This window comes from Budorcas taxicolor, chromosome 6, assembly GCF_023091745.1.
Source record: "Budorcas taxicolor isolate Tak-1 chromosome 6, Takin1.1, whole genome shotgun sequence".
NCBI classification, from domain to species: Eukaryota; Metazoa; Chordata; class Mammalia; order Artiodactyla; family Bovidae; genus Budorcas; species Budorcas taxicolor.
The window spans coordinates 66720070-66732568 of record NC_068915.1 but is presented as its reverse complement, the minus strand read 5'-3'; the positions used below and the strand labels follow the sequence as shown (position 1 = coordinate 66732568).

General features: G+C 37.7%; 1 protein-coding gene across 1 annotated transcript in view; it reads left to right on the top strand.

Moving 5' to 3' along the window:
- The window catches only part of CORIN (corin, serine peptidase), a 304969-nt gene that overhangs the window by 224819 nt on the left and 67651 nt on the right, over positions 1-12499 (top strand). The window contains 3 exon segments of the mRNA XM_052642198.1: positions 1301-1532; positions 4577-4722; positions 5866-5973. Coding sequence (XP_052498158.1) covers positions 1301-1532; positions 4577-4722; positions 5866-5973 — 486 coding nt within the window.

Here is a 12499-nt window from a genome sequence, read left to right as displayed (position 1 = left end):
TGAGCTATACTTCAATTTTTAAAAAAAGAAAGTCTCACTTCACAGAAGTCTCAGCATTGTGTGGGGAAGACAAGTAAGTAAGTGAAGAATAGAGCAGAGGGCCCTGTGGGCACGGCAGGTATGTCCTGGAGATACTCTGGCGCTCCTTCTGGGAGTGGAAAAGGAAGAGTGGTTGGCCAGGAAGCCTTCCTGGAAGAGATGTTTGTGCTGAGTGCTGCAAACCAAGGAGAAATTAGCTTGGTGAGGAGGATGGGAAAGGATTATTCCAGGAAGCAAGTGTTGACAGATAGAAACATGATTGCATTTGAGGGGTGATTGCAAGTGTGTGAAGGAAAGAAAGAGATAAAAGCTACCAGGAATCACGAAGTCATGCAATTCTTAAAATGTCTGGTGTCACCAAGCAAATGTTGCTGATGAGATAGGATGGGTGATGAGGCTAGAAAGTTAGGCTGTGGTTTGGAGTGTGAAATAGCCTTGGATGCCAAGCTAAGGGTTAGGGACGATCTCTCTGGCAATGGATATCTAATGGACTTCAGCCTCCTCTTGCCCTGGAATTGTGTAGCTTTACACGTTGATCAGTGAATCTCTGGTGGCTCAGACAGTAAAGAATCTGCCTGCAATGCAGGAAACCTGGGTTTAATCCCTGGATTGGGAAGAGTCCTTAGAGAATAGAATGGCTAAATGGCTACTCACTCCAGTATTCTTGCCTAGAGAACTCCATGGACAGAGGAGCCTGGCATGTTACAATCCATGGGATTGCAAAGAGTCAGACACAAATGAATGACTTTCACTTTTCACTTTCATATGTTTATTAACCACAAAACACAAAAAAGTCATCTACTTGCCTCCTCAGCTAAATTCATTAATTTTTATAAGTGACTCACAGGGTGATGGGGAATGCATTAGTTTAGAAATAATGGATAAATCAGAAGATGACAAATTAAAGTAAAAGGAAGCAGGAAAAGGAGTCACTTTCAGATAAGTGAGACCAAGGGGAAAATGAGGAAGACTTTCTGAAACATTCATTCAGGGCAGTGTGCTGGCAGATGCATATACAGAAATGAGTCTTGGCTTGTCAAGACATCTCATGAACCACACTATTTATCTTTTGATGGCAACCTCATGTACTGCTTGCATTCTAGTCTTAAATACTTTTAATAAAGATTGTAAAATAGACTTTAATTTTGTAAGTTGTTTTACATGTGGAATTATAAATATAAAAAAATGAAATTTCATAAATAAAAATATATAATATGTATCTGTATGTGTGTTTTTCTTTTGTTGTTGTTGTTATTGTTAGGTCAGTGTGAACCAATTACATTGGAACTCTGCTTGAATTTGCCCTACAACCATACAAATTTTCCGAATTACCTTGGCCACAGGACTCAGAAGGAAGCATCCATCAGCTGGGAGTCTTCTCTTTTCCCTGCACTTGTTCAAACCAACTGTTACAAATACCTCATGTTCTTTGCTTGCACCATCTTGGTACCAAAGTGTGATGAGGATACACACCAGCGTATCCCACCTTGCAGGTAACACAATGGCATCTCCCCCAGGCATCCTCTTTTTCCCTCAGGGAGAACCAAGGGAATAAAGATTTTGTTTGAGTTTAGACAAAGTACCTATTTTGCTAAGAAGCTCTTGTGTTTAACAAATTACATATTAAAATGGTAAAGAAGTGGAATTCTAAAATGAGTATCTGAGTAAGAAGTCATTGCTGAAGAACCAAACTGCCTTTGATAATAGTTCATGGACTTTAACCAAATAAAATCACGTGTTTCATTTTGGTGGATCAAGAAGTGGTTTTTTAAATGTGAGACAGCAGAAGGAGGGATCTGTCTGCCTCTTGATCTAGCAGTGTTGATGTATTTAAAATGCTGTTTTCTAATTGTGTCAAAAGTTAGGAGACATCACAGCAACTTCTCAGGATAGACAGGGGATGAACATAGAGTTTTTCTACCTGCTTGGGTGAAATTCAGGACAGCATTTCAAGAGGATGGCTTGGACTTAGGATATGAGTGATGTCCTGTGGTTAGGACTATGACACTGGAGTCCACCTTCTGATTCAAGTCCTGGCTCTTTCTCTAGCTACTTGTAGCCTGAGACCGTTTCCTCGATCTCTTCCAATCCCAGTTCCTTTACTTGTAAGATCAGGATTGTGATGGTGGTTGGGTTGAGTTATTGTGAGATTAAGATTAGACAAATGTACAAAAAGGTGAAGCTTTGCCAGTTGATTGTGAGCCCAGACTAAACACTGCTCTGATGTTAGGACAGGAGCACAGCTCACTACTTTGTGGCGGTTTGGCCTTCTTCTCTGCCGTGTGTCCTGGGTTATAGTCAGAGAATGTACGCATGCAAAGTGGCTGTCATAGAGGTGGGGCTGCTCGCCTCAGGCTGCTTTCCATCACGGAGTGAATACACAGATGTGCCTGCCAAAATGTGAGTGATAACTGTGAAAACGATATGTTTGGATCAGAAGTCATTCAGAACTTAAAGAAAAAGCAGTAATATCAAAACAGTGAACAGATGAGAAAACAAATTAAATACTGAATATATCAAATGGATGACAAGGAAGGGTCATCTATAGAGTCAGGACAGGAAACAATAAAATTTCAAAATGACTTGGGAAACTGAACAAAAGGTACAAGTAGAATAATAATACAATGTAGGCTTGTGTAAATATACTTCTGAAAATTTCTGTTAAATGCCTTTTAAAATATTACTAATAAAACATCTACCAGTTTTATGTTAACATGTTATTTGTAAATCTTATTCCATTTTTGCTAAGCAAGGTTGATGATAGTGAATACTTACTTTTAATAGTACTTAACAAATTCTTGTATTTGATTTTTCTTTTCATATGTGTATAAACATCTCCCTAACATAGTGTTCTCTGGAACAAATTTATATCCACATATAACTGATAATTTTAAGATTTAGGTTTCATATTTAAATGCCTAAGATGAGATGGATCCTGAAATACTATACAGTGAACAATTTGGTGACCTGATTCTAGGTATTTTAGCTTTGTTTCTTAGCACATATACATCTTTCATTTTTAGTAGCTATCAAAGAGAATTTTACATTATGATATTTGTATGAAAATATTTTTTGTATAAAGAGAGTAATATACTGATATGCTCATGGGGTTGCACATAGTTGCTTTTGCCAGGTTTGTTTATTGATCTTAAAATTCAGTTTTTAAGTTATGAATTGGAAAAAATCTAATGTTATTGAGCCCTTATAATGTGCTAAATACTTTAGTTGCCATACTCAAAGTAACCTTTTGGGACTGTTGTCCCTGTGGTTGAACACCGCACATATTATGATACGAACAGTGTGCCATGGAGTTGTAGTGCCATTTATTTTATTCTATTTTATAGGGAAAAAAAGTGGTAGAGTCAGGCAGTACCTGACTTCTATCTGAAATAGGTATCTTTTGGTTAATTTAAAATAGCAACAGCAATTGAGTTATATACACCTTTTATTAATCTGCAACAAAACTGTTCAATCCAACAGATAGTTGTTAAACACTGTTGAGCTTCTCATTTTTGCCTCATATGGGAATGCCAGGGCTTTGTCTTTGCCCCAGATTCCTAGGGTAAACCAGCATTAAGTTATGCTCTGTCTTAAATCTAGACAGAGTTAAATCAAAATGGAGACTTTTTGGAAACTTCTCTGTTCAATTGCTAGCCATTCCTTATCTTGTTGATATTAACTTAGTTTAAAGTTGGAAACTTTTGAGAAATGAGAATGTCTTTAAAAGGAAATAAGAAATTTGCCTAGGAACTTACTTTGGTTATGTCTACTTAACATTTAAAAACTAATTTATTGGTTATATATTGAGGCAAAACTACATTTTTTTCCCATCTGAAGTAAAGAAATCTTCTTTGAGACATGCTGGTGCCTCAATTTACAATATTCTAGGTACAAATGAAGTAATACATTAAAACACCTAGTGCAATGCTTAGTATATCTTTTCTTTAACAAAAGCCAACACATTAATTTTTTACCAACTTGAGCTCAACATAGATGGGTTTGGGAGAAGCACGAGGTTTTTCAACAATATTGATGTAAGCTGAAGTATTGCCTTTAGGGAAGACAGGTTAAAACTTGAAATGGCCCAGTCACAGGGCACCAGAAGGGGCTGAGGGTGTTGTATAGATTCCATGCCCTTTGGTGGCAGAGTGCCCATAGTGATGCTGGGGACTTGCTTGAAACAAAAATGTTGGAGAATGTGTCTGCCTGAAGACAAAAGAGAAAGCAAGAAAGGTAAACTGGAGAAGGGAATTCATGTTCTGGGAACAACTCTATTTCCATTCCTGCAGTAGAGGTTTTTTTTTGGTGAAACTGTGTTTCAGAAATCTATTTCCCTTGTAATGATATTACTTATTTTGGATTCCCAAATACCTATTATGTGTATGTGTATCCATATATACATTGACACACATACACACTGCATACACACACCACATATATACACTGACCCACGGCTGTATCGAATTAAAAGTCCTGTGTAGATGCCTAACATTTGGTGTAGCTATTTCTGCCTGTAATGTCTTTTTTGCTCTTTTAGAGCTCTCTGTGAGCATTCCAAAGAACGCTGTGAGTCTGTTCTTGGGATTGTGGGTCTGCAGTGGCCAGAAGACACAGATTGCAATCAATTTCCAGAGGAAAATGCAGACAATCAAACCTGCCTAATGCCTGATGATGAAGTTGAAGGTTAATTTTTACTAATTTTTAAATCAATTACAATGCAGTATCTAACATGAATGAATAAATCAGCTACCTTTAGAAGTTTCTTTATTGTTGTTTTTATTTGATTGCCAATAGAAAGGCTATGTAGGTGGTGAATCTATAAACTTGATTACATTGAAGAATTTAATACTCATCTATTAGACACTGTATTCATTTTAAAAATAACTTGCAGAGATGACTTTATAATAATCTCTGTGTTTATTGTAAACACAACTCACAGAGTCCATTATATATGGAAGCTGCTTTTATACTAGAGGGTCTTGAAGGTAACAGTGAAGATAAATCCATGGCTCCTTCAGTTCAGTTGCTCAGTCATGTCTGACTCTTTGTGACCCCATGGACCTGCAGCACACCAGGCTTCTCTGTCCATCACCAGCTCCCAGAGCTTGCTCAAACTCATGTCCATAGAGTCGCTGATGCCATCTATCCATCTCATCCTCTGTCATCCCCTTCTCCTCCTGCCTTCGATCTTTCCCAGAATCAGGGTCTTTTCCAATGAGTCAGGTCTTCACATCAGGTCGCCAAAGTGTTGGCATTTCAGCTTCAGCATCAGTCCTTCCAATGAATATTTAGGACTGACTTCCTTTAGGATTGACTGGTTTGATTTCCTTGCAGCCCAAGGGACTCTCAAGAGTGTTTTCCAATACCACAGTCCAAAAGCATTAATTCTTCGGCGCTCAGCTTCAAGTGCAAAGCATTCAAAGACCTTGGCCGTGTGAGATGATCAGATAGAGAAATGCCTGCTCACCAGGTGGAAAGATTAGAATGGGAAACAATTTGACAAATGAAAGGAGGGCAGTTAGAAGCATTGGCTTCCTAGGACATTTCAGGCTCCAGCAATTGTCTGTTCAGAAAGAGAAGTAATTGTTGGAAAGCATAAAGACACAAAACAGCTAATGTGGAGATATGATGCCAAGGATTAAGTAAAATGATGCTGAGGGCAGACAGAAGAGAACCAAGTAAACTTTGGTGATTTCATCTTGGTGAAGGGCCATCCTTATCTTCACTGATATCTTCTCCACATCATCCCACACGTAAATGAATAACATAGCTGATGGGTCTGGGTTTTCTGTTTGTTGGCAGTAATATGGCCCATTGTTTTTACAGAATGCTCACCTAGTCACTTCAAGTGCAGCTCAGGACGGTGTGTTCTGGCTTCCAGAAGATGTGATGGGCAGGCTGACTGTGATGATGATAGTGATGAAGAAAACTGTGGTATGTATGTGAGATGGCACTTTTCTCAAACATACACTAGGATAAGGGGTTGTGTTAAAATATGTCCGTTATTTACTGACAGTTTTAAGTACACAATGGCACCCCACTCCAGTATTCTTGCCTGGAAAATCCCACGGACGGAGGAGCCTGGTAGGCTGCAGTCCATGGGGTCGCTAAGAGTCTGACATGACTGAGCAACTTCACTTTCACTTTTCACTTTCATGCATTGGAGAAGGAAATGGCAGCCCACTCCAGTGTTCTTGCCTGGAGAATCCCAGAGACGGGGGAGCCTGATGGGCTGCCGTCTATGGGTTGCACAGAGTCAGACATGACTGAAGCGACTTAGCAGTAGCAGCAGCAAGACTGAATGTTTAGACATTTACTTCTTAAATTATCAAACAGCAAGACATGAGTTATAAATGTTTTTCCTGTTAGTTCCATTGATTTTCTCTAAATTACACTTCTGTTTATAACCTTGATGACATACGTGCAAACCCTCAGTAAAATGAGAAGCTCTTCACAAATGTAAGAGATTATTTTTATTGAGAGATTCTAAAGCAGTTGTCATCTGTTATAAGATCAGAATAATGCTGTCCTTACTTATAATTCCCATATTGTTAAACAGGCATCTAGATACACAAAGACAGACTACAGGCTCCAAAGTTTACGTTTAATTGGGATTAAATTTCATGCCCTCTATGATTTTTGTCTCTGCCCACAGAGGATAAAACTCTTCCTGGCATTTCTGCCTTTGAGTTCCAAAGTCACCATGGCAAATGCAAGAAATGCCAATGGCAATTTAAGTGGAGCTAATTCCCATTTTACTTCCCTGCAAACCTTTGTACTTGGAACCTCAAAATGTATCAGGGAATTGAAAACAGACAATGCTCTTCACTAAGTAATATGCTGGAGTAAAGCAAAATGATTGAACAGCTAGCCAAAGAATAGTTTGGTTATGACTATTTAGCTTGTTCTGCTTTAAAAAATCTGACATTTTTTGCTATTGAAAACACATGAGGCAATGCATCTTTTGAAATCATTTTATTCTTTTGGCCTTTGAAGGATGAAATATTGCCTTGCTCCCCAAAATGAGTTTTCCATAGTAGACATTGCCCTTCTAGTCTAGACAAAATGTCACAAGCAATCAACTGAAATCCTATCAGCTGTGATAAATATGGATAAGTGCATTTTCTAGAAAATCAGAGCTGTCAGAATGATGGTCCAGTGACCAGGGGTAATTTTGTTAGGGAGGAGCATACAGTTTTTTGTGAAGCTACTGTTGCTTGCTTTGTTTGTGGGCTTTATATAAATAAACAAGCCAATACTCATTGAATATCCCCTATATAAGTAACTCATTAAGAATCTATTGGATTTTTTTTTCACTAACTATGGGCTATGGTATTTTGAGGTGCAGCTTAAACTAAACTATCTTAGATTGTTCAAAGAGAATATCATTGTTCAATGATATTCCATTGGGTGGCTAGACCGAAATTTGCAATAGGGTACTAATTATTTGAGAAATGTAAATGCTCAGTCTCAAAAAAAGACTTTGGAAGATTAAATGGTCTAAGGTCTAGAGTATATTTGGTAAAGAAGAAATTTAAAGCTCTGTTCATTACAAATGATCCTAAAATGTCAGATTTCTAGGTAAGCTATAAGTTTCTGTGCATACTCGAATCTAACAATTACAGGCTCACCAGAACTATTGAATAAGTTACCTAATCTCTATAAAACACTCAAAATACTGATGATGTTATTGAGAGTTCTAGTTGAGGAAAGTTAAAAGTCAGTAATAAATTAATACGTTGAGGGTATTAATTGCCCCCAGCAGTATTAGTTCATGAGAAATTAATTTCTCATCATATCTTTCAAAGTGAATTATAATAAATATTTTATGTACAATCCCCCTCAGAACATATGCAGGGGTTTGAATGGGCATGCCCCATGCTTTGGGGGAACACAGCACTTAAATCAAATGAGGAAGTAGAGGAAGGCCCAGCAGAGAGAGAACTGCTGGGAAACCATCCCCTCCCGACTTTGCCTCCTTGCTCAGTCTGTCCCTTTGTTTCCATGGGCATGGGCAGGCGTACCGCCTGGCAATACAAACGCCAGCTCCAGCGAAGCAGCATTTCACACCACGCTTCATGTCTTTCTGATTTACTCTGCCCATTGTGGTGTGGAGGTCACTTAAATGCTGGGGCTTTACCGAATAATGTGACAATTAACTATTCACTTTCACACATCTGTCGCTCCTCCAGAACGTCTTTCAACATAACTGGGTTTTCCCCTCAAAGCAATACTTCTTTAACTTAGTTGTAAAAGAATTGATGGGTTGGAAAGCTGTGTGTCTTTGACACTTGCAGCAGGAAAACATGGTGGTCAGAGCACGCCGTTTGTAAATACTTGTCAAATATACACATTAAGCATTTAGCAATGGGTAATGCTAAATTCTGAAGTAGCTCCTGCTCTTGTGGCAAATTTTTGTTGTTGAAGTTGCACTGCTTGTGTAATTGTTAATGTAAACAACATTTATATTGGAAATATTGGCGTTATTAGAAATGTCTTCAGCAAGTGTTTGGAAGCATTATGTAGATATGAACACATCATTCCAGAATTGCTTCACGGGAGGGAAGCCTAAAAGGTAAGATTGCTTTACAGAGTCAGTACTGTTTCTTGTCTTAAAATAATAATTTGTCATTACTTGAACCTCTACTATGTAGATGAAGTTGGCTGTATGTCTAGCAAGTGGATTAAAGAGGCTTATTTTCTTTTTTTTTTTTTTTTTTTTTTTTAATTTTAAAATCTTTAATTCTTACATGTGTTCCCAAACATGAACCCCCCTCCCACCTCCCTCCCCATAACATCTCTGTGGGTCATCCCCATGCACCAGCCCCAAGCATGCTGTATCCTGCATCAGACATAGACTAGCGATTCAATTCTTACATGATAGTATACATGATAGAATGCCACTCTCCCATATCATCCCACCCTCTCCCTCTCCCTCTGAGTCCAAAAGTCCGTTATAGACAGCTGCGTCTTTTTCCTGTCTTGCATACAGGGTCGTCATTGCCATCTTTCTAAATTCCGTATATATGTGTTAGTATGCTGTATTGGTGTTTTTCTTTCTGGCTTACTTCACTCTGTATAATCGGCTCCAGTTTCGTCCATCTCATCAGAACTGATTCAAATGAATTCTTTTTAACGGCTGAGTAATACTCCATTGTGTATATGTACCACAGCTTTCTTATCCATTCATCTGCTGATGGACATCTAGGTTGTTTCCATGTCCTGGCTATTATAAACAGTGCTGCGATGAACATTGGGGTACATGTGTCTCTTTCAATTCTGGTTTCCTCGGTGTGTATGCCCAGCAGTGGGATTGCTGGGTCATAAGGGAGTTCTATTTGCAATTTTTTAAGGAATCTCCACACTGTTCTCCATAGTGGCTGTACTAGTTTGCATTCCCACCAACAGTGTAGGAGGGTTCCCTTTTCTCCACACCCTCTCCAGCATTTATTGCTTGCAGATTTTTGGATCGCAGCCATTCTGACTGGTGTGAAGTGGTACCTCATTGTGGTTTTGATTTGCATTTCTCTGATAATGAGTGATGTTGAGCATCTTTTCATGTGTTTGTTAGCCATCCGTATGTCTTCTTTGGAGATGTGTCTATTTAGTTCTTTGGCCCATTTTTTCATTGGGTCATTTATTTTTCTGGAATTGAGCTGCATAAGTTGCTTGTATATTTTTGAGATTAGTTGTTTGTCAGTTGCTTCATTTGCTATTATTTTCTCCCATTCAGAAGGCTGTCTTTTCACCTTGCTGATATTTTCCTTTGTTGTGCAGAAGCTTTTAATTTTAATTAGATCCCATTTGTTTATTTTTGCTTTTATTTCCAGAATTCTGGGGGGTGGATCATAGAGGATCCTGCTGTGATTTATGTCTGAGAGTGTTTTGCCTATGTTCTCCTCTAGGAGTTTTATAGTTTCTGGTCTTACATTTAGATCTTTAATCCATTTTGAGTTTATTTTTGTGTGTGGTGTTAGAAAGTGATCTAGTTTCATTCTTTTACAAGTGGTTGACCAGTTTTCCCAGCACCACTTGTTAAAGAGATTGTCTTTACTCCATTGTATATTCTTGCCTCCTTTGTCAAAGATAAGGTGTCCATATGTGTGTGGATTTATCTCTGGGCTTTCTATTTTGTTCCATTGATCTATATGTCTGTCTTTGTGCCAGTACCATACTGTTTTGATGACTGTGGCTTTGTAGTAGAGCCTGAAGTCAGGCAAGTTGATTCCTCCAGTTCCATTCTTCTTTCTCAAGATTGCTTTGGCAATTCGAGGTTTTTTGTATTTCCATACAAATCTTGAAATTATTTGTTCTAGTTCTGTGAAAAATATGGCTGGTAGCTTGATAGGGATTGCATTGAATTTGTAAATTGCTTTGGGTAGTATACTCATTTTCACTATATTGATTCTTCCGATCCATGAACATGGTATATTTCTCCATCTATTAGTGTCCTCTTTGATTGCTTTCATCAGTGTTTTATAGTTTTCTGTATATAGGTCTTTAGTTTCTTTGGGTAGATATATTCCTAAGTATTTTATTCTTTTCGTTGCAATGGTGAATGGAATTGTTTCCTTAATTGCTTTTTCTACTTTCTCATTATTGGTGTATAGGAATGCAAGGGATTTCTGTGTGTTGATTTTATATCCTGCAACTTTACTATATTCATTGATGAGCTCTAGTAATTTTCTGGTGGAGTCTTTAGGGTTTTCTATGTAGAGGATCATGTCATCTGCAAACAGTGAGAGTTTGACTTCTTCTTTTCCAATTTGGATTCCTTTTATTTCTTTCTCTGCTCTGATTGCTGTGGCCAAAACTTCCAGAACTATGTTGAATAGTAGCGGTGAAAGTGGACACCCTTGCCTTGTTCCTGACTTTAGGGGAAATGCTTTCAATTTTTCACCATTGAGGATAACGTTTGCTGTGGGTTTGTCATATATAGCTTTTATTATGTTGAGGTATGTTCCTTCTATTCCTGCTTTCTGGAGAGTTTTAATCATAAATGGATGTTGAATTTTGTCAAAGGCCTTCTCTGCATCTATTGAGATAATCATATGGTTTTTATTTTTCAGTTTGTTAATGTGGTGAATTACATTGATTGATTTGCGGATATTGAAGAATCCTTGCATCCCTGGGATAAAGCCCACTTGGTCATGGTGTATGATCTTTTTAATGTGTTGTTGGATTCTGATTGCTAGAATTTTGTTGAGGATTTTTGCATCTATGTTCATCAGTGATATTGGCCTGTAGTTTTCTTTTTTTGTGACATCTTTGTCAGGTTTTGGTATTAGAGTGATGGTGGCCTCATAGAATGAGTTTGGAAGTTTACCTTCCTCTGCAATTTTCTGGAAGAGTTTGAGTAGGATAGGTGTTAGCTCTTCTCGAAATTTTTGGTAGAATTCAGCTGTGAAGCCGTCTGGACCTGGGCTTTTGTTTCCTGGAAGATTTCTGATTACAGTTTCAATTTCCGTGCTTGTGATGGGTCTGTTAAGATTTTCTATTTCTTCCTGGTTCAGTTTTGGAAAATTGTACTTTTCTAAGAATTTGTCCATTTCTTCCATGTTGTCCATTTTATTGGCATACAACTGCTGATAGTAGTCTCTTATGATCCTTTGTATTTCTGTGTTGTCTGTTGTGATCTCTCCATTTTCATTTCTAATTTTATTGATTTGATTTTTCTCTCTTTGCTTCTTGATGAGTCTGGCTAATGGTTTGTCAATTTTATTTATCCTTTCAAAGAACCAGCTTTTGGCTTTGTTGATTTTTGCTATGGTCTCTTTTGTTTCTTTTGCATTTATTTCTGCCCTAATTTTTAAGATTTCTTTCCTTCTACTAACTCTGGGGTTCTCCAATTCTTCCTTTTCTAGTTGCTTTAGTTGTAGAGTTAGGTTATTTATTTGACTTTTTTCTTGTTTCTTGAGGTATGCCTGTATTGCTATGAACTTTCCTCTTAGCACTGCTTTTATAGTGTCCCACAGGTTTTGGGTTGTTGTGTTTTCATTTTCATTAGTTTCTATGCATATTTTGATTTCTTTTTTGATTTCTTCTATGATTTGTTGGTTATTCAGAAGTGTGTTGTTCAACCTCCATATGTTGGAATTTTTAGTAGTTTTTCTCCTGTAATTGAGATCTAATCTTAATGCATTATGGTCAGAAAAGATGCTTGGAATGATTTCGATTTTTTTGAATTTATCAAGTTTAGATTTATGGCCCAGGATGTGATCTATCCTGGAGAAGGTTCCATGAGCACTTGAGAAAAAGGTGAAATTCATTGTTTTGGGGTGAAATGTCCTATAGATATCAATTAGGTCTAATTGATCTAATGTATCATTTAAAGTTTGCGTTTCTTTGTTAATTTTCTGTTTAGTTGATCTGTCCATAGGTGTGAGTGGGGTATTAAAGTCTCCCACTATTATTGTGTTATTGTTGATTTCCCCTTTCATACTTGTTAGCATTTGTCTTA